At 46.9% G+C, this 20,402-nt stretch overlaps 1 protein-coding gene across 1 annotated transcript in view; it reads left to right on the top strand.

Moving 5' to 3' along the window:
• Window positions 1-665: 665 nt before the first annotated feature.
• Window positions 666-20,402, top strand: part of IL13RA1 (interleukin 13 receptor subunit alpha 1) — a 51,697-nt gene continuing 31,960 nt past the window's right edge. Inside the window, exons 1-4 of the mRNA XM_034649741.1 lie at window positions 666-741; window positions 5,828-5,967; window positions 12,833-12,971; window positions 14,710-14,830. Of these exons, the coding sequence (XP_034505632.1) occupies window positions 681-741; window positions 5,828-5,967; window positions 12,833-12,971; window positions 14,710-14,830 (461 nt within the window). The 5' untranslated portion in view covers window positions 666-680. The remainder of the gene's footprint in view (window positions 742-5,827; window positions 5,968-12,832; window positions 12,972-14,709; window positions 14,831-20,402) is intronic.

Consider the following 20,402-nt stretch of genomic DNA (forward strand, 5'->3'; position numbering starts at 1 on the left):
CGACAGGGGCCGGGGGGCTGCGGCGACGGAGGGCGCTGGGGGGGGGCCGCCTCACGACGCCCCGCGCTCGGGGACCCAAGCCTCCGGCGCGCGGTTCGAGGTGGGGGACCCGGCAGCGACGGGGCGATCCCGGGCAGCGGGCGGCGGTGGCGGCGGCGGAGCGGGACGACGACTCGCCGCCGCACTTCCCTCGCGTCGTCGGGAAGAGCGGAGGAGCCCGGCGCCCAGGCGCGGGAGAGAAAAGTGCCCGCGGTGTCGGAGGGCGGCGGGTCGGGACCCGGGCAGTTGCCCAGGAGGAGATGAGGGGGCCAGGAACCGGCGGCGGGATCGGCGACCGAGGTCCGGGCGAGCCGGGATCGCCCCGGGGCTCCTTGCCGGGGACCTCGCCGGTCGAGTGTGGGGCGGGGGGGAGTTGAAGGGAACTCCTGAAGACCCCGGTCCTCGGAGAAAAAGGACGTGAGGGCCACGGCCTCCTCTGGCGTTCGAGAAATCCGTTTGGGAAACCCGGAGCAGCATCCGGTGGATGCCTTTTTGTTTTCTTTAATGACCCTTATATTTGGAAATAATTTTCGGTTTACAGAAAAGTTGCCAAGGTGCTCCCGGGAGTTCGCATATACCCCTCACCCTGGGCGGCACCTTTTCATTAATCAACCGGGCAGAGTTCTACTGTGAAAAGTAGAATGACTTCCTCACGGACAGCTCCCGGCTCGAGAGGACTTCTGGCCACGTTGGGTGACGATGGTAGCTCCAAATTTGAGAGGTTTTATTACCATATTGACACAAACACCCACAGTTTGCTTATTGCATTTTCACCAGTGTGTTTGTGCTTTGAAACCCAAGTTGAGATGTTGGTTGGGAAATCTTGATGCCCTCTATTGATTCAGTCAACAAAACGTATGCAGTCTGCTCTGTGCCAGGCGGTGTTCTAGGGGCTAAGGATGCAGGGGTGAGTGAAACAGACCAAGCCCTTGCCCTGTACAGCTTCTATGCTATTGTCAGAGTCCCCGGGGTGGGAGTAAACTATCAGGTATGTCAGATGGTGCCAAGTACAATGAAGAAGAACGAAGCCGAGAAGGGGTTTGCCATGATAAATAGGGTGAAGTGGGAAGCCGTTACTGAAAAGGTGGCATTTAAAGGGGAGGAGGCCTGAGGCAGGTTTGAAGTTTCCAGTTAATAATTATTCAAGTGTCTGCTTTGTTTAGCTCTGAGCCAGGCTCTGGGGGTTCTCGTAGAACTTTAGAGTGTAGGGCATAATCCTTGCTGCCCCCCACGTGCCTCCAGTTCAGGTGGGGAGAGCTGATTCCCGTAATCATATGAGGAAGTTCAGACCAGAGAAGGGAAGGGACTTGTAGAGGGTCACCCCACTCATTAGGCTCCTGATTTTCACCGTCCTGCTCCAACACCTTCCCTCCTACAGACTCCCCCACACACCTGAAACAACAGCTGGCCTTCTAGATAATACCCAGCAACCCCCAACTGAATCAGTTTTGTCTCAGTGGTTCATTGGTAACTTGGTTACTTAGAATGCGGAAACTTTTTTCCCCATCAGAAATATTGGTAGAATTGCAAGGAGAAAGAAACAGGGGACTTAAGTTTTAGTGCTCTGACATTTTCCAGCTGTGAGGCTCTGGGCTAGTCATTTCCCTCTGCTCGCGTGGCAGTTTTTGGATCTGTAAATTCTGAGGGCTCTTCCTAGCTCTAATCTTCTCTGTTCATAAAAGTGATTAGGTTACCAGCTCTGTTTCATCTGTTTAGGCTGCTCGTCCGCATAGTGGCATGTCTTACTAACCACAAGTAGCAGTTATATAGTGTTTAATATACTCTGCCGCACAGTGTTCTGAGTTTTTTCTCTTATGTTCTCATTGAATCTTCACACAGAACCTGTCCTGCAGGTGCTGCTGTGAGCCCCACTTTGTACGTGAGGTAGTGGAGGCGCGGTGAGGTTGAGAGCCTTGCTCCAGGTCTCGTGGGTTATGGTAGAGTGGAGAGAGGCTTCCAGTCCTGGTGGCCTGACTCCAGAGGTCATGCCCTTGACCACTGTATTCAGTGCCTCCCTCTGTCGAAGGTAGGGAAGTCCTTGGCTGGGAGAGGAGCTGGGCCCCTCCCAGAGTAGCAGGGCAGGATTGGTTGGGACCCATGAATGGATGTACAGGTCATCTGTTATGAAGTGATTGATCGTGTATTGGGGACACGCTTTACAACTGCCACAGCGCGTGGTCCAAACCATAAGCACTGTAGGCGTCTGGAAGAGGGAGAGCTGCAAGGGCTGGTAGTTGGGTGGAAGTGGTAAAAACTCGAGCTAGACCTCCAGGATGGGTGCAATTTGAGTGGGTGGAGAAGTTCTTCCGAGGTGGGGGAGAACGGCAGGAGCAGAGAGCCAGGAGTGCAGGGGAGAGGGTGCTCCTTTGTGGGCAGCGAGCAGCCTGGTTTGGCAGGAGGGCGTGTTGGCGGAGTCCGTCCGGGCAGAAGAGGTTCGTTCGTCCACGGGGGCCCTGAGCGGGGCACAGCGTGAGGGAAATGACAGCGGAGGAGAAGCGAGTGGGGAGACTTGACCGGGTGACAGAAATCGCTGGCGTGTAAAGCTACGCAGGGCTCCAGGGTTGAAGATGTCCCCTAGACAGATGTGTCGTGAATGCCTGCTGTCCGGGGGCCGTGAGTTAACTGGTGTCAGCCTGCCTCACGAGGCCCAGCAGAACACGCTGGTGTGATTGAGATGATTGCGAGAGATGTTGCAAGAAGAAAGGGACAGACATCGATGACTGACGAGATGTAAGGGAAGGAGGCAGTGACTCATTTATGACTGTTGTGATTTCCTTAACTTTTCCCGGAATACACATGCCTCTGCCAGCCCCTGGGATGGAATGGGAGAGAGCAACACCGAATTCCTAAGCAACATGCCTTATTAGAAAGAGCCCCGGCCATGCCAGTGCCTGAGTAGAAGGCGATAGACTCCCTTGAGGTTTGAAGTTGAGTTGGGGGGAGCCACCCACTGGAGTCCCTGCCACCTGCCCATTCTCCCCTTTCGGAAGGCAGTGATCAGCCTCTAAGAAGTGGTTGAAATTAGATGTCTAACTTGCTCTGTCTTACAGGCTGCGGGCACGTACCCTTATCCGATTCACAGACAACCAAAGCAACTGGGGAGAGCTGTTCTGTTTCTTCAGAAAGAAAGTAGATAGCTAACATTTACCTAGCGCTCGCTCCGGGCCAGGCACTGTTCTGAGCCTTTTATCTGTATTAACTCATTTTATCCTCAAAATGACCCTTTTCTGATGTTATTATTTTCATCCTTGTGTTATACGGAAGAAGACTAGAGCCCAGAGAGGCTAAGTAACTTGTCAGCTAGTAAGTAGCAGAGCTGGGGAGGAGCTCAGGCAGTCTGGCTCCCGAATCCACGCTCTTAAGCCTACACTGCACTGAAATTATATTACGTCTCACACGTGAGGAGCTGTCTGAGATCGTCACGAGAACAGTCACTGCTTATCTATGTACATATCTCAATGTGTTGTACACATAGACACACGGATTCATATATATTTAAACATTTGGAGATTGTATTTAAAGTTTCAGGATGAGTGTGTGTGCGTGTGCGTGCGTATTTTAAAGTATAAGAAGTAGAAAAATCTCAAGGGAAATGGAAGGAACCATTGGGAGGGGAAAGGATGGCATTTAGCCACAAATTGCCAAAAATGCAAACCAATTGGAAGATTTGACTAAAAGGCACCTCAGAACAGATGGGGGAAAAATAAACCCATTGGAGAGATTGGAAATCATGCAGGCTATTGTTCTCTCAAAATACTGAGGTTAGAAAGTAGATTTTACAAGTCGCCTTGAAAACTGAAGTGTGATTTATGTGAACCATAAATAGGTAACATTTTTTTCATTATCAGGGCTTTATTTTTTTTTTTTTTTGTGGGGATAGGAAGGTAGAGCGTCAGCAAGTTGGCTGCACTCTGTTTCTAGAAAGTACGGAATAAGGCCGATAAGCCTAAAATAGATGGTAGTCTTCAGGAGGAACAAAGTTGTAATTTTTTTTATTATTTATGTATTTATTTATTTTAAGATTTATTTATTTGAGAGAAAAAGAGCCGGGGGCGGGGGGACGGAGAGAGAGGGAGGGAGAATCTCAAGCAAACTTCATGCTGTGCGCGGAGCCCAAAACGGGGCTCTGTCTCACGACCCTGAGATCATGACCTGAGCCAAAACCCAGAGTCCGGTGCTCAACCGACTAAGGCGCCCAGGGTGCCCCGGAACAAAGGTTGTATTAGAGGCTCTATAGCTGACAGATGATTTGTCTTCAGAAATTTCAGCCATGTGATGTTAGAAAGACCAAAATGGAGTAGCTGGAGTTGCCAGTGATCACTTCGAATCTTCGTGTTAGCAGCTGCCCGAGCCATGGGGGCTTCCAGACGCTAGCCGGGTTTTGATGCGGAGCAGTAGGAATTTTCTGCTTCTGCTGGTTCTGCTGTGGGCTGCTTCTCCCCACAGTGGGGCCTTTGGTCAGCCTTATGGAAAAACGAATGGTAGAAGAGTTGGGAAAGAGGGAATGAATATGGAGAGTCCAGGGCCTTTGCAGGCTACTATGAGTAAAACTGGCGTTTGGGGAAATGCCAGCTATGTAGTGCCCGTGGGGCTCCTCTTTGGGGACAAAAGGAATTTTTTGTTCAGTTAAAGAGGAAGGTAATGGTACAAGTATTTACAGATTATGTAAGAGGCCCAGTGTACTCCAGGGTTTTGGCATAGAGTGTAAAAACACAGCTCTGCGGGTTGACAGATTAAGACATCTGCAGCCCGTAAGTAATTACTGATGATGAAGTTTGCAACGTTGGACTATTTGGAGGGATTGGGTTTTTTTAAATTAGTTTAATAAACTTGATTTTGGAATAATTTTCAATTTACAGAAAAGTTGCAGAGATAGGACAGAGTCCGTGTACATTCCTCATCTAGTTTCTGGGGGATGATTTTGGTAGTCCTGGTGGCCGGAGCTGTCAGCAAAGTTTGAAATGATGTCTCAGTCCCCCAGCTGCCGCTCTGTGTATTGCCCTGTTTTTGGCAGAAGCATTAAAACTACATTCCCCGATGATAGAGCTGAGTCCAAAATAATAGAGTCACTATTTATTTGGTAGAGGCAGTGGTGGGTTTTCTCCAAATGAAACACATTTGTAAGACACTGGTTCAGTTTCTCCTCTTCTCTCCCTTCTTCAGATTAGTCAACACTACAGTCCCAGCTGTTTAGTGTCAGACCTCAGGGGAACAACAAGGACTATTAAATCTTTCTCAGTACTTCTTTGGAAAAGTTATAAAAACAGTTACCAGGTCACGTTAGCAAGCATGATGAAAGATGTGCTGCTTAAACTCACCCGCAGAGCTGCTGAGATCGAAGTGGCTGTATCGAGTGAGGTGTAGGTCCCAAGCATAGGGAACCCCAAATTCCTGCAGGAGGGAAACGGCAGTTTACGACGAAGCTCCTCCCTGTGTGCGTGCCATAGGAGGTAGGTAAGAATGTGACCTTGGAGGCACGCTTTCTGGGATTGTATCCCAGCTCTGCCATTTGTGAGCTAAGGGACACGGGGCAGGTGACTCAGTGTTCTTGACCTCAGCCACTTCATCTTTAAGATGAGGCCGATAGTCCCTATCTCGCAAGATGGTTGTGAGGAGCCGGGGACCAGTGTGGAGAGTTCTTAGGACAATGCCTGGCTCAATAATGTTAGCTGTTGTTCACTCAGGTTTATTATTCTGGGCCTCTAGGACTGGGAGGAATGGCTTATGTGGCCCACTAAAAACACTGGTGGGTGTTGATCAGTTTCTTTCTTGTGCTTGATTTGAGCAGAAACTCAGCCACCTGTGACGAATTTGAGTGTTTCTGTTGAAAACCTCTGCACGGTCATATGGACATGGGATCCTCCAGAGGGAGCCAGCCCGAATTGCACCTTACGGTATTTTAGTCATTTTGACAACAAGCAGGATAAGGTAAGCGTTCTGGAACGTATTGCATTGATGAGGTAAAGTGAACACTATGAATTGGAGCCAAGAATAAACGGAATTCTAATCTTACTTCAAAGTGGGAATTTTGTTTTGGGTCGTGTCCCAGTTGTACCTGGGAAAATGACTGCAAAGACTGTTGGAAAAAAACTGAGCATTTAAACATTTGAAAATATTTGCTCATGATCTGATAATCAAATGCACTGAGATTACTCTATTAGTAAATACCAGATATCTTTTATCTACTAGGCACTCAACAAATAATTATGTTAAAATGTGTTCCTATGTTCCTGCCTGGAGCCTCGTATGTAGACCACACTTCCAGGTTCTCTGGGAGCTTTCACGTTCACCGTCTCACTGACAACGTACACACAGATAGGCAAGAACCATGTGATGCCAGAGTAAATGGCCCCACGGCACATGAAAAAATAAGACGTCCGTGGCAGATAGGGTTAACTAGGTTTCCCAATGCCTGAGGAAAAATGAGGGGAACGTTCAGCCTTCCCAGGCACATGTGGTCAACTGCTGTGAGTGAGTTTTTGTTAACAGGATTGGATCCTTTCAGATTCTTTATGATCGTCTTATTCAATGGAATTTTTGCTCAGGCCTGATTGGTTTCTAGCCCCTTCTGATTGACAGGTTCTTCAAAGCATCAGATCATCTGTCCAAAATTTTTTTTTTTTTATCTCTATGCCTTCTTTCAGTGAGGGGAGAGGTTAGGGACTTTTGGGGTTGACTTTGTCCAGGACTGCGAGGAGGCTGAATGAGGAGTCGTTGCTAGTGACAGGGCTTTGGCTCAGTGCATTGCGAGATCGTCACGTTCACGCAGCTCGGTGGCACGGAGAGTCAGGAGAACTCGGTTCTAGTTGGCAGACCCCTCAGCTATCTCTGTGGCCTGGGTAAATTGCCTAACCTCTCTGAGCCTTAGTGTCCTGCTGTGTAAAGTGTGGTTCTCCTCACTTCCCTGGCTTGCTGGGACACAGCAAATAATGTATGTGAAAGCTTAATAAGGTGAGGCTGGAAAGGGTTCTTCCACTATTGGGAAACTTGCTAATCCGCCTTTCTTGCCCCTTTTCTGCTGAGGTGTTAATTATGGCTCAGGTGTTCACTGAGAAAGAACTGAGGCTCCTCAGAAGTATTTGCATTTTATTTATTTTTAATTTTTGTAAAGATTTATTTATTTATTAGAGAGAGAAAGAGCATAGTAGGGAGGGGCAGAGGGAGAGGGACAGAGACTCTCAAGCAGATTCCCCACTGAGCGTGGAGCCCAACAGGGGACTCAGTCCCAGGACCCCGAGATCATGACCTGAGCCAAAATCAAGAGTCGGCTGTCTAACCGACTGAGCCACCCAGGTGCCCCAGAAGTATTTGCATTTTAAAGGAGGTTCTCTAAACCAGAATAGACATTTTTCCAAAGAAGACATCCAGATGGCCAACAGACACGTGAAAAGATGCTCAGCATCACTCATCGTCAGGAAGATACAAATCAGAACCACAATGAGATAAATCATCTCACCCCTGTCAGGATGGCTAGTATCAAAAAGACAAGGAGTATCGAGGCCCCAGGCTGGCTCAGTCAGTGGAGCATGCAACTCTTGGTCTCGGGGCTGTAAGTTTGAGCCCCACATTGGCTGTAGAGATCACTTAATAACAAAATCTTAAAAAAAAAAAAGGACAAGAAATGTCAAGTGTTGGCGAGGCTGTGGAGACGAGGGAACCCTCTTGCACTGTTGGTGGGAATGTAAATTGGTACAGCCACTATGGAAAAGAATATGGAGGTTTCTCAAAACATTAAAAATGGAACTGCCCTACGATCTAACAGTTCCACTTCTGGGTATTTACCTGAAGAAAATGAAAACACTCATTTGAAAAGATACACTCACTCCTGTGTTTATTGCAGCATTATTTATGATGGCCAATTTCCAATAGCCAAGGGATAGAAGCAACAACCTAAGTGTCCATTGATAGAGGAATGAATAAAGAAGATGTGGCGTATATTATATATATCATATATAATATTACTTAGCCATTAAAAAAAGAATGAAATGTGGCCATTTGTGACAACATGGATGGAACCAAAGACAAATACCATAACATTTTGCTCGCGTGGAATCTAAAAAACAAAAGGAACAAACAAAACCAAACAGAAACAGATTCACAGATACAGAGAACAAACTGATGGTTGCAGGGGATGGGGGGGATGGGTGAAGTAGGTGAAGGGAATTAAGTCATACAAACTTCCAGTTAAAAAATAAATAAGTCACAGAGATGAAAAGTACAGCATAGGGAATATAGCCAATAATATTGTAGTAACTTTGTGTGGTGACAGATGCTAACTAGACTTACCGTGGGGATCACCGAGTAAGGTATATAAATGTCGGATCACTATGTTGTGCACTGGAAACTAATATCCCATTGTAGGTCAGTTATACTTCACTTGAAAAAAGCAAACAGAAAAAGAGATGCTCTCAATGCAGAAGCCTGTAATACTTTCAGGAGTTGAATTCCCCTTTCTACACAGTTGGCTTCCTCTTGTTCCTAAGGAGGGGCCGTAGGCATTTGGAATCTTGGTGGCAACCTTCCTAGTTCAGCCTCGAGAAATTCTGGGAAAGACCTTTAATTCCTTCGCCTAAGTATCTCACTGAAACTGAGAAGTCACCTTTTTTTTTCCTAACAGGTCCACGTTCATTAACCAGCCAAACCCACCGAGGATTAATCTGGTAGACATGGTGGTAATCTAGCCTAGAAATGGGGCTCATTCCACGGTACAGATACAGAAATTTAGACTTGAAAGTAACTTTAGGAGGCAGTGGAATTAGACAGAATTGGGTTTGAACATTTGTCTCTTCCCCTTTCGTAGGTGTGTGACCCTGAGCAAGTCATTTAACCTCTCTGAGCTTCCATTTCCTTGTTTGTAAAATGCTGCGGTAGGACCTACTTCGTGTGAAGGGTGCGTGTATTCACGGAGATGATGTTTGTAATGTGCCTGGCGCCACGTTAACGTTGAATAGTCGTTGGCCTTTATTATCATTATTATTATTGTCAGGTTGAATCACGTGAAATTGTTGCTTCTTTAGGTCATATGGTTCAACCTAATATCACCCTCCATTTTGCCTCTGAAGAGACCAGATAGAGACCACGAAGGGTGACCTCTGCCTCAGGCCTGCTCCTTTCTATTCCAGCTATTTGACGGTGTTGATGGCTGTCCCTGCTGCACTCGTGATAAACACAGATTATCCCTCCGAGTCAATGATGGGAGATTGCCTGGCTAACCTTTTGAAGTTTACAATCCTGAGGCTGACGGTGAACGGCAGGAGTGATTTCCCTTTCCCCTTTGCATCCTTTGGACAAAGCATTACCCTCATCAGACAGAACTGGGGCATATATGCTTTGAAGGGTATTGAAGTAGTGGCTTTCAGATCATCTGTACATATTAGGGGGGCTTTCAGATCATCTGTACATATTAGGGGGGCTTATGCGACCGTCTAACCCTCCTAAGTCGCTAAATGAGATAAACCCTTGAGGTCACTTTCAATCTTCAAATTGGAGGATCATTAAAAGGAGAGCTGGGGACTCATGGATGATTTTTTCTGAAATACAAGGTTAGTTTTAAGTGGCTGTCCGCCACTATTGTTTTAGCAGTATCTTCTAGTTTCCCGACCCGGCAAGCAGAAGGAGGATCTGGCATCAAGTTTTGTTTTTGTTTCTGTTTTTTGGCTTGTTGTTGTTAAAAGAATGTTGATCTCTGTGCTTTGGCATCAGATTAGATCTCTTTCATCACTCAGAGATAACAAGTCTCACTAGGTGAATAAATTAAAAAGCGGTTGTTCCATCCAGGCATCCAGAGAGGCAGAAGCTGAGGCTGACCCCCTTGGTCTACGGAGAAAGGAATCTGGAACTGGGAAACGTGTGATCCAGCCAAATGAACGTTGGTCCTGAGGGGAGGGACCAGTTCAGGACTCTGGCCTCGGTTTTTGATAAATTTTCGAAGAAGCCCAGATTCCCCAAGGGGTGGAGCATAGTGTCATATAGCAGCTACCAGGGTAATGAGTCACCACGGCCGAAAGTCACGTGGGAGCCATCTGCCGTGCCTCATCAAGATCTGCTGGGAGGGATTTAGTTCCTTGTCTGATAGGTGCTGGACTCTGCGATCATTGACAGTTGGGGTGTCTACTTTTTTCATGGCAGTTTAATGTTATTGACCTTAAACTTTGCAAGAGATTGTTTTTAAAGATTTTGTTTATTTGAGAGAGAGATAGAGAGCACAAGCAGGGGGAGTGGCAAATGGAGAGGGAGAAGCAGGCTCCCCACTGAGCAGGGAGCCCAACACGGCTGCATCCTAGGACCCTGGGATCATGACCTTAGCTGAAGGCAGATGCTTCACCAACTGAGCCACCCAGGCGCCCCTGAAAGAGAGTTTTATTATTTTGTTTTTCCCCCTACCGTCTCTTTTCTGAGTTATTATTTGTATGCCCCAAGGACAAGGTTCAGATTAAGTACTAAAGTATTTTTTTAATTTAAAAAATTCGATTATCATAAAAATCTTTGTGTAATAAAATTCTTCAACTCTCTCACTGGAACAATATCTAATATAATAAGAGAACTGGGATTTTTCCCATGATGATTCTAATTTATGGCATTTAACCATACATGTTCTCCCTGGTATCTTCAAAGGACAGAGGCAGCTTCCAAACAAGAATTATAGAGGATCTCTGCGTGGCTCCTTCAGGGGTCTGTGGGACTTGAGTTTGGTAAAATTGTGACGGTGAAATTTGCACGTGGAATTTTCTTGCTACTGTTTACGGTGATCTTCGGACTGGTCTGCACTTTCACAGGCTGAGAACCCTCATTTCCTCAGCACACATTCATCTCTCAAGGGCCAGTTCCTTAACTTTGCCACGAGAACGATCACACGGCGAAAAAACATTCTAGAAAGCTTTCTGTTGGCATAACTGGTGTGTTCCATCCCTGCAGGCAGCAACTATACAGAAAGCCAAATGATAAATAGGTTTCTTGTGAAGGATTCAGAAATTAGTTGTGAAAATGTTCTTGGCTAAGAGTAGCTAGAGATCTCACTGAAGGTAGGCGGTGGGACAGAAGTACTCAGTGTCCATGGGGCCAAATCCCCCTCTTTTCTCCCTGCCAGAAGTTTGCTCACGCACCTTTCTTTGTCTTTTCTTCAGGGCTGAGCAGCTGGCTCCCTTTTCAGAGTGCTGTCTTGCCTGGGCCTAAGAGCTATTCAGTCTCTCTAGCGAGATTTTTTTCATGTCTTTGCTGTGATTCATTAATTGTTGGTTTGCTCGCTACCTCGCTGAGGGCATCCTTAAGTCTTGGTTTTGGAAGTATCTCGCAGTTGCTCTCATGCTCCGCTGACAGCAGGCCTGGGAAATGGCAGAGTAGCTCCTTTGGGGTGGCCGATAGAGGTAAACGTGACAGATTTTCCACTTCACAGCCATCAGTATGTAGAAGGAAATGCTATCTCCAACTTGAGTCAGAAACCATTGCAAAACAGGAAGCTCCTTGGAGCCCGGATTAAAAGCAGCTTCATTCTTAATTATTCCAGCTCTGTCAGTTTAGGAAATGTTAATTTCCTAAAGAGCCCTCTAATCTCATTATTCTAAAGCATAATGACCAGATGTGTGATTTACATCTGTATGCTGTCTGTAAATTGGCTTTCTGTAGTTCCACGAAGCCCATCTACTTTCCAGAATAAGAGTGTGGGATCCTCAGTGCATATAGCAACACTTAAAATTTCTGCGTTTGTGGGAGGTAGTCAGAAAGGTCAAACAGTACAGAAAGATGTTTAATGAAAAGTCTCTCTTTGGTCCTCAGGCCCTCCTCTACTTCTAGCCTCAGAGGTGACCAGGGTTACTGGATTCTTTTTTTTTTTCTTTTTAAAGATTTTATTTATTTATTCGACAGAGATAGAGACAGCCAGCGAGAGGGAACACAAGCAGGGGGAGTGGGAGAGGAAGAAGCAGGCTCATAGCAGAGGAGCCTGATGTGGGGGCTCGATCCCATAACGCCGGGATCACGCCCTGAGCCGAAGGCAGACGCTTAACCGCTGTGCCACCCAGGCGCCCCCAGGGTTACTGGATTCTTAAAGCGCTTTTCCCTTGACCTTGATAGTATACTGCATCTAGTTAGGAAGTGAATTTTTTAAAAAGATTTCTTTATTTTGAGAGAGGGAGGGAGGGAGAGAGAGGGAGCACAGGGAGGAGGGGCAGAGGGACAGGGAGAAAGAAACCCAAGCCAACTCCGGCATGAGCATGGAGCCCGACTCAGGGCTCAGTCTCATGACCCTGAGATCACGACCTGAACCAAAACCAAGAGTCAGACTGTGCCACCCGGGCGCCCCTAGGAATTGAATTTTGATAATCTTATTGTGTTTCCTTTCAAACTGCTTTTAGACAGTTGATGTGTTAGCATGGTGGGTTTGTAGGTAAATGTTGTGATGTTTATACGTTTAAAATGTGGGAAATTGTCTTTTATCCATACCAGGATTTCACAGCGGTGGCACCACTGACATTTGGCACGGGATCCCTCTTTGCTGTCGGGGCAGGGGAAGCTCTCCTGTGCACTGAAGCGAGTTCAGCAGCATGCTTGGCCTCTACCTGCTAGACGCTGGTGGCAGCGCCCTCCTCAGTTGTGACAGCCAGACTTGTTCCCTGGAAGGGGGGCAGCGGAGAGAGCAAAATCACCTCGGGTTGAGTCACTGATCTATGCCATCTGTCATCTGATAACCTTCCTTTTTTTTTTTCCCCACACATTTGAACATGCTAATGTTTTATTACCTAAGTGTATTGTTGTATGTTTGCTAGAGCAATGCTTTTTTACAATTTCCTAACCTTAGAAAATTGCTCCTGAAACCCATCGTTCAAAAGAAGTGCCCCTGAACGAGAGGATTTGTCTGCAAGTGGGGTCCCAGTGCAGCACCAGTGAAAGTGACAATCCTAGCATTTTGGTGGAGAAGTGCACCCCGCCCCCGGAAGGTAACAACCGAAAGCACTGTTTGTTGGTACTTGGGGGATAAATGCAAATTATCCATATGTTTATGTTCAGTGTTCGTTAGTTCATTCAATTTTCAAATATTTGCCGAGTCTGAGAAGTTCTGGGCACGCATAGTAGGTGTTAAACACGAGGACGTCCCTGCCTTCGAGGTGGTCACGACTTCAGTAACTGTGCCTCAGAGTTCTGTAGCATTTAACAATTGGCATGTGATAGACACACATATACACCCTCCCCTAAATTGAGCCTCGGAAGCTTATCTTGGGAAGCGAGCAAGGCATGGATTAGTACCCTGATCCATTTTATGAGGAGGAAGGGAACTGAATGGGTTGCTGTAGGTTTCAGATTACAGGTCCAGTGCCTTAAAAAAATCCAAAAAACTATCTTCCTCATTGGATAGAAAGATTAGCTTGATATGCAAGATGTTAGAAAAGGAAAATAGGCCTGCTGGCCTGGCTCCAGTTCAGGACGAGCCCTAGGAAAAGCTGTCACGTAGTCAGGTTGGTCATTGTGGCCCCCCCCACCCCCCGTCACCCAGTTCCTTCTGGCACTTGGGTTGTGAGCAGGAAGGAGATTATACTGATGAAGGGCAGGGCTCCCGGAGCCCAGATGTCCAAGTTTAAGTCTCAGCTCTGCCAACTAATGGCTGCAGGACCTTCAGCAGATGACTTCGCCCCTACCCACTTCACTTTCCTCATCTGTAAAATGGGGTTCATGGTAGTACACGTCTCCCCAGACTGTGGAAAGGATTACGGAAGTCAGTACGGGGGAGGTGCTTAGAATGGCACCCGGGGAAGAGTAAATGCTGGATATGTATCATCTCTTAATCCCATGTTGCTCCTTGTTTGGAGGGTCCCATCTCTCCCACTTCCAAACCTTAGCACTATGTGGCCTATTCTCCAGGCCATTCCTTCTCCCTGCCTTGCACGGATCAAAAGTATATGAAGTCCCATTTGTAGAATTATAGAATTCAGTACTGCCACGAGGCTGGGAGCCTGGTTTAAAACAACTTACCTCCCCCATTCTCATTTCTTTAGAAGTTTAATAAATAATCTGAAAAGGCCTAAATCGTATTATGACAGTAAAATGGTTGATGATGCCTCCAGATAATACCCCTTTAAGAATCCTGACATGATGCCTTAACTCAGAAGACTTTATTAAGGTAGAGATTTCAGATGATAAAGATGATATGGCTCCTAAAGTCTTAACACACAGTAAACAACTACCAGGAGCTGTATTAATGCTCACTTTCCCCCAGATTGCTTCAGGAGAAATGTTTGTTTAGTCTTTAAAACAAGATGTGTTAGTATTGGTCAAAAAACAAGAAGGTAAGTTTTAACTCAGTAGACTTGTTTTCTTTAAAGACAGGTAGATATATGGGTTGTTTGCGTTTCCACATTCATTTAGGAAATGCCATACTCACTCACTTCCTACCATTGAAATAGTACTTGACCTTGAAACTCTGTTTCCAGTTAAGAATACAAAGTTAGGGTCCCTCAGTGATAGGAAAGCTATTTGCTTGGGATCTGGAGGTGAGAGAGAAAGTTGTAACGAGTTCAATTTGGGTATTCTCCATCCTGGGTGCCTTCTGGGTAAAATGGGATGAGAGATTAGGGGTTGGCTTCCCGGCAGAGCGCTCTCACCATCCCTCGTGCCCCAGTGGGGTTGGTGGGTTTGTCTGACAGGAAGAGAAGCATCCTAAACCCTCGGCTGGCGTTCCAGGCGATCCTGAGTCCGCGGTGACTGAGCTGCGATGCGTTTGGCACAACCTGAGCTACATGAAGTGCACTTGGCTCCCAGGAAGGAATACGAGTCCTGACACCAACTATACTCTCTACTATTGGTGAGTGTGTACGGGAGGCGTGCGGGGGAACGACTGGCTGTGTGGGGAGCGTTGGGATCTAACCTACTTAAAAACCGAAACTGAGAAAAGAGCAACCTGGTTTTGGGGGCTTTGTTTGTCATTATTTGTTTTTAAGATTTTATTTATTTATTTTGAGACAGAGAGCACGAGTGCACAGGTTGGGGGGGGGCAGAGGGAGAGAGAAAGTCTCCAGCAGACTCCCTGCTGAGCGTGGGGCCCGATGCGGGGCTCGAACGCCCCACCCCAAGATCATGACCTGAGCGGAAACCAAGAGTCGGACGCTTAACTTACAGAGCCACCCAGGTACCCCCTATTTGTCGTTATTTTTAATCGAAGTATAAACGTACAATGTGATGTTAGTTTCAGGTGTACAACATAGCGATTCGGCAGTTCTTTACAGTACTCGGTGCTTCTCACAGTGCAGTTGTCACCTGTCAGCACCACGTTATTACAACATCACTGACTATATTGCCTGTGCTGTGCTTTCATCTCCCTGACTTATTTTATAACGGGAAGTTTGTGCCTTTTATTCCCTTTCGTCTGTTTCACCCGCCTTCCACCCACCTCCCCTCTGGCAGCCACCAGTTTGTTCTCTGTATTTAAGAGTGCGTTTGTTTGTTTTGTTTTTTAGATTCCACATAGGGGTTGAGATCATATGGTATTTGTGACTTATTTCACTTAGCATAACACCCTCTAGGTCCATCCATGTTGTTGCAATTGGCAAGATCTCATTTTTTTATGGCTGAGTAGTATTCCATTGTGTATAAATACCATGTATTGTTTTTACAAACTCAAGACGATGGGCAGTTGGCTTCAGTGGAAGGTGCACCTGCTTTTGGTGTCTTCATTCTAAAAATATCTTTAAAAAGTAGCTGTAGATCCACAGGATGTTGCAAAAAATATGCAGGGAGATCCCAGTGTACCCTTCGTGTAGTTTCTCCCAAAGGTAACATGGTCTATAACTAGAAGGCAGTATCAAAACCAGAAAGTTGCTGTGGTTACAATCCACCCACCTTATTCAGATTTCACCAGTGTCACATGCACTTATGTGTATGAGGTGTGTGTGTGTGTGTGTGTGTGTGTGTGTGTAGTTCTATGTAATTTTATCACATGTATAAATATAGAATAGTTCCATTACCACAAGGATCCCCTGAGTTACTATTTTATGCCCATACCCTCCTCCCTTCCGCACCCCCCCGCCTTACCCTCCCCCAAATCTCTCTGGCAATTACTAATCTGTTCTCCATCTCTATATTTTTGTCATTTCAAGAATGTTACTAGAATAGACACAGCATATAACTGTTTGAGGACAACTTTTTTTAAACTCTGCATAATACCCTTGAGGTCCCTCCAAGTTGTCGTATCAGGAGTTCATTTTTTTTTTATTCTGTGGTATGGATGTGCCAGTTTGTTTAAACATTTATTCATTAAAGGATAGCTTGGTTGTTTCTAATTGTTTGCAGCTATGAACAAAGCTGCTAAAAATACTCATGCTCAGGTTTTTCTGTGAGCATAACTTTTCATATTTCTGAAAGAAATTCCCAGGAGTGCAATTGCTGGGTCACATGGTAATTGCATATTTTGTGTCATAGAAAACTGCCAACTATTTTCTAGAGTGGCTGTACCATTTTACATTCCCACCAGCAATGTATGAGTGATTGGTATCTACGTTTAAAAAGGAAAATGATATCATGCCCAGGGATAAAAAGTAAGTTGACTCAACACCTAAAACTAATATAACATTGTATGTCAACTCTACGTTCACAACAACAGAAAAACTAAGGAACTGATGAGAAAACAACTATTAAAAAAAAGTAGGTTAGCTCCCCACAAAATAGCATATCTGAGATTTGTAAGCACATCCACAAAATTTGTTCAATTTGTAAATTAATCTTTAAGCATTTCCTTTCCTTTACAGCCTAGAATTATTAGCAGCAGAACAAGGAAGAAAGGACCAGGTTAATCAGTTCAATTCAGTAAGACTTTATTTGGCACACATTGTGGGTAAAGCACTGAATAGGCAGCAGAGATAAGAAACATGGCCCTTTGCTCATAAAGCTGAAAAGATAGAGGGGGAGAGACAGCAGCCAACACAATGACCAGTATAAAAATAACCATGTATGATGAAGGCTAGCAGAGGCACCAGCTCTCCTTAGAATTAGGGGAGGGCTTGAGGGGGGGTGGCAGGGCAAGGCTGGGGGGCTCGGATGAAAGGGGTGGACTGCACGGTGGGGGGGGGGGCGCGGTTCTCTGAGCAAGGGTGCTGGGGAAGAGCAGTGAGGAAGGGGCCTGTTCCGTCTGTGTGATACCAAGCTGGGGCTGCGGGAGAGCTCACGTGGGCAGTGTGCTCTCCACATGGCCTCGTCTCTCCTGTCCTTCACGGACACTACCTCTGAGAGAATGGGGTGCAGAGGGCCGCCTCCAGGACTTCCGAAACTAGGATCAACATGGCCTTGGCTCCTGGAATGTCCATTTTGCCCAATGACGTGATGAGATGTACTTCGGGGATCTTGGGGCACTCTGTGTATCCTGGACTAGAGCCCAGGAATCACAGGCCTCTCTGGCCAGCCCCCTGCAGTCGTGCCCGGGGCTTCGCCCGCGCTCCCCTCACCTGCTGCGCAGGGCTCCCCACCAAGCCCGCCTGGGAAGCCCGATGGCACTGAGAGGCGCTGAGATTGTGTGGTTCAGTCTTGAGGGTTGTTTTTTTCTCCCGAGATAAACAATTCTCATTGAGGTTTTGTAGTTTCACTTGCCCACTTGTGGTACTTGTTTCTCCTTTCATTAAAGCCCTGCAGTGGCTCCCTGGTGGCTTTGGGATGCAGTCCAAACTCCTCGGGCGCTCCGGACAAAAGCCCTCTGACCTGGCTCCTTCTGCCCCGTCGGGCCTCAGCCTCCTCCTCCTCCCTCTGCACCTCCGCCCTCACGCATCCTACCGCACGGCGGGCGCCCAGCGCCTTTCAGTTCCTCAAACAGACCCTCAGACACTCGAACGGAACAGTGGCAGCATGCCTAGTCCCCTCGCAGTGCAGACCTCGTCCTTTCACCTGGACGCCTCTGCTTTGCCCTCAGCTCAGCTCAGACATCACTTCCCTTCCAGAAAGCCTTCCTTGACCTCTCAAATCTAGATACGTGCTCAGACATCACTTCCCTTCCAGAAAGCCTTCCTTGACCTCTCAAATCTAGATACGTGCTGGGTCATCATGTCCCGGAGTACCTTGCACTTTCCTGTGTCACAGTACTGAGCACATTGTGTTGTCACTTCCTGTTTACTCAGCGGTAGCCCTCCCTGGGCTGCCATCTCCCTTGAGAGCAGAGGCTGTGTCTTGTTACCCTCAGTGACACATGGTAGCGGCTCCAGAAATAAGGTTGCAATGCATGGTAGGATCCAAAGCTTAGAGAACATTCGGGATTCACGTGAGGACTGAGGTGGGGTAAGCAACTCAGGAGCATTACGGTCCTGGAGTAAAAAGAGAGCAGGACCGAGTCAGTCGGACTCCCCCAAAGAATTGCTAGTGAAGGGGCCGGAGGACAAAGCCTTAAAAGGAGTAGCCTGGCTTTCTGACGTTGCAGTCAAGTCTGGGGGGAGCTGTCAGTACAGGCTTTTAAGATGTTTTAGAAGCTGGTAGCATCCCTGTGTTTATTATGCTGTTAACTCCTCGCTTTCCCTGGAGTTGTTACTGGTAAAGTCACAGGGAAAACCTTTACAGTCTGTGTCTATAGGAGGTGCGGGGGAAGGAAGGAAAAGCATGAAAACCATCCCTCATTCCATGGCCGCCTGTGCAGAAAGTAATCCAGATATAGGAGTCAGCGTGGTGCTGGAGGGGAGCAGTGGCCCAGGCCTTGGAGTTCTGCGCCGAAGATAGGGAAGTGCCTCGAGGCGTGTGCTATTACAAAACAAGGCTTTGTGCCAATTGCAAAACCTGCACCCCTTCTGGGTGAATAAATTATAAAAAAAAATTGGACCCACCAATTGAAACAGGCATTCTTTTTCCTCTGGGTTGAAATATTCCTCTTCCTCTGGGCCGATGCAGCATCTTGCCAAAGCTGAGAGCCGGTGGTGCTTGGGCTGCTCTCAGCCCCTAGCTGATGCCTCTATGCAGAGTATAACCTGCAGCCATTGGAGGTGGCTCACGAAGCCATCCCAAGATGGATCCCTGGTGCCCGAGGGGGCGGGTGTCAGGGACACGACTTCCCGTCATGCGTGTTCCCATCATCGGTCATCAGCGTGGACTCTTTCTGTAGTGCGACCTGTGCCGTCCGATACGGAAGCCACAGCTCCCCTGTGACTACTTACATGTGAATTGGAGTTAATTAAAATTAAGTTGAATGGAAACTTCAGTTGCTCAGTCTTACTAGTCACTTTCACACGTGGCTAGTGGCTCGTGCCTTGGACAGCACAGACAGCGAACATTTCTGTAATCCCGGAAAATTTCCTTGGACAGGGCTGGTTACAGATTCTCTAGGCCTCTATCCTCAGCACTCGCAGCTTATTCTTTTAACAGATTATTCTGTTAAATGGGCATAGTAATATTAGTGCTACCTCTTAAGGGCTGTTATTGGGTGAAAAGTGTTTGGAGCTGTGCCCAACTGCTAACACAGAGTGAGTGATCGGTGCATGAGAGCTGTATTGTTTTTTTGATTATTCATCCCCACTCCCTTGTAGTTGTAACCGGTAGGCATCAGTGGCTTCTTCCCCCACTTGGAAGAATTAGCAGCTAATCCTTACCTCCTCTATCCCTGCCCTCCCCTAGGAGAGATCCCTTCCAATCAAAACCACAAAAGAAAGGCAGTTCATTATCAAGCTCGTTCATTATCAAGCACTTGGAATTGGTTTAGGTACCAGTTTAAATCACGTCAAACCAACTGCCAGAGACTGTTTCCCTACTCCCCAGTTAGAAACTGAAGTCACTTTGAAGCCCAAGGGCAATGACTTGTGGTTCTGCAGGGCTAGTCTGGCATTGAAAGGAGCCTGACCTTAATAGCTGCAGACTAGGGGCGCCTGGGTGGCTCAGTCGCTGAAGCATCTGCCTTCAGCTCAGGTCAGGATCCCAGGGTCCTGGGATCGAACCCCACATCGGGTTCCCTGCTCAGCGGGGAGTCTGCTTCTCCCTCACCCTCTGCCTGCCACTCCCCCAGCTTATACTCTCTCTCTCTCAAATAAAGTCTTAAAAAAAAATAGCTAGGGACTAACCCTGCCAACGAATTTCAGGGAATTTGTTACCACATTAATCATCTTCAGAGTTGGGGAAATTGTCTTTAAATCTGTCCATTTCCTCCTTATGTCTATAGTGTGATTCTGTGCGGGATTTTGGTGTCTGCATCTTCGCAGGAAGCACCTGAAAGCCTTCTGGCTCAAGGTCTTATCTCATATTTCGCAAGAAGTCCCCAGAAGTTGTCTGTTCAAAACCCAGTATTTCCCCTTTTTTATTTTGTCCAAATTACAACAACAAAAAAAATTTTTTTTTAATTTCTTATCTGGGGTCCATGAGAGTTTGTGAAACACCCAAGGTACGGAAGTGAAAAAGGAATCTTAAGGATTGCCCATTAGAGA

The sequence above is a fragment of the Ailuropoda melanoleuca genome, chromosome X (genome assembly GCF_002007445.2).
Source record: "Ailuropoda melanoleuca isolate Jingjing chromosome X, ASM200744v2, whole genome shotgun sequence".
NCBI lineage: Eukaryota > Metazoa > Chordata > Mammalia > Carnivora > Ursidae > Ailuropoda > Ailuropoda melanoleuca.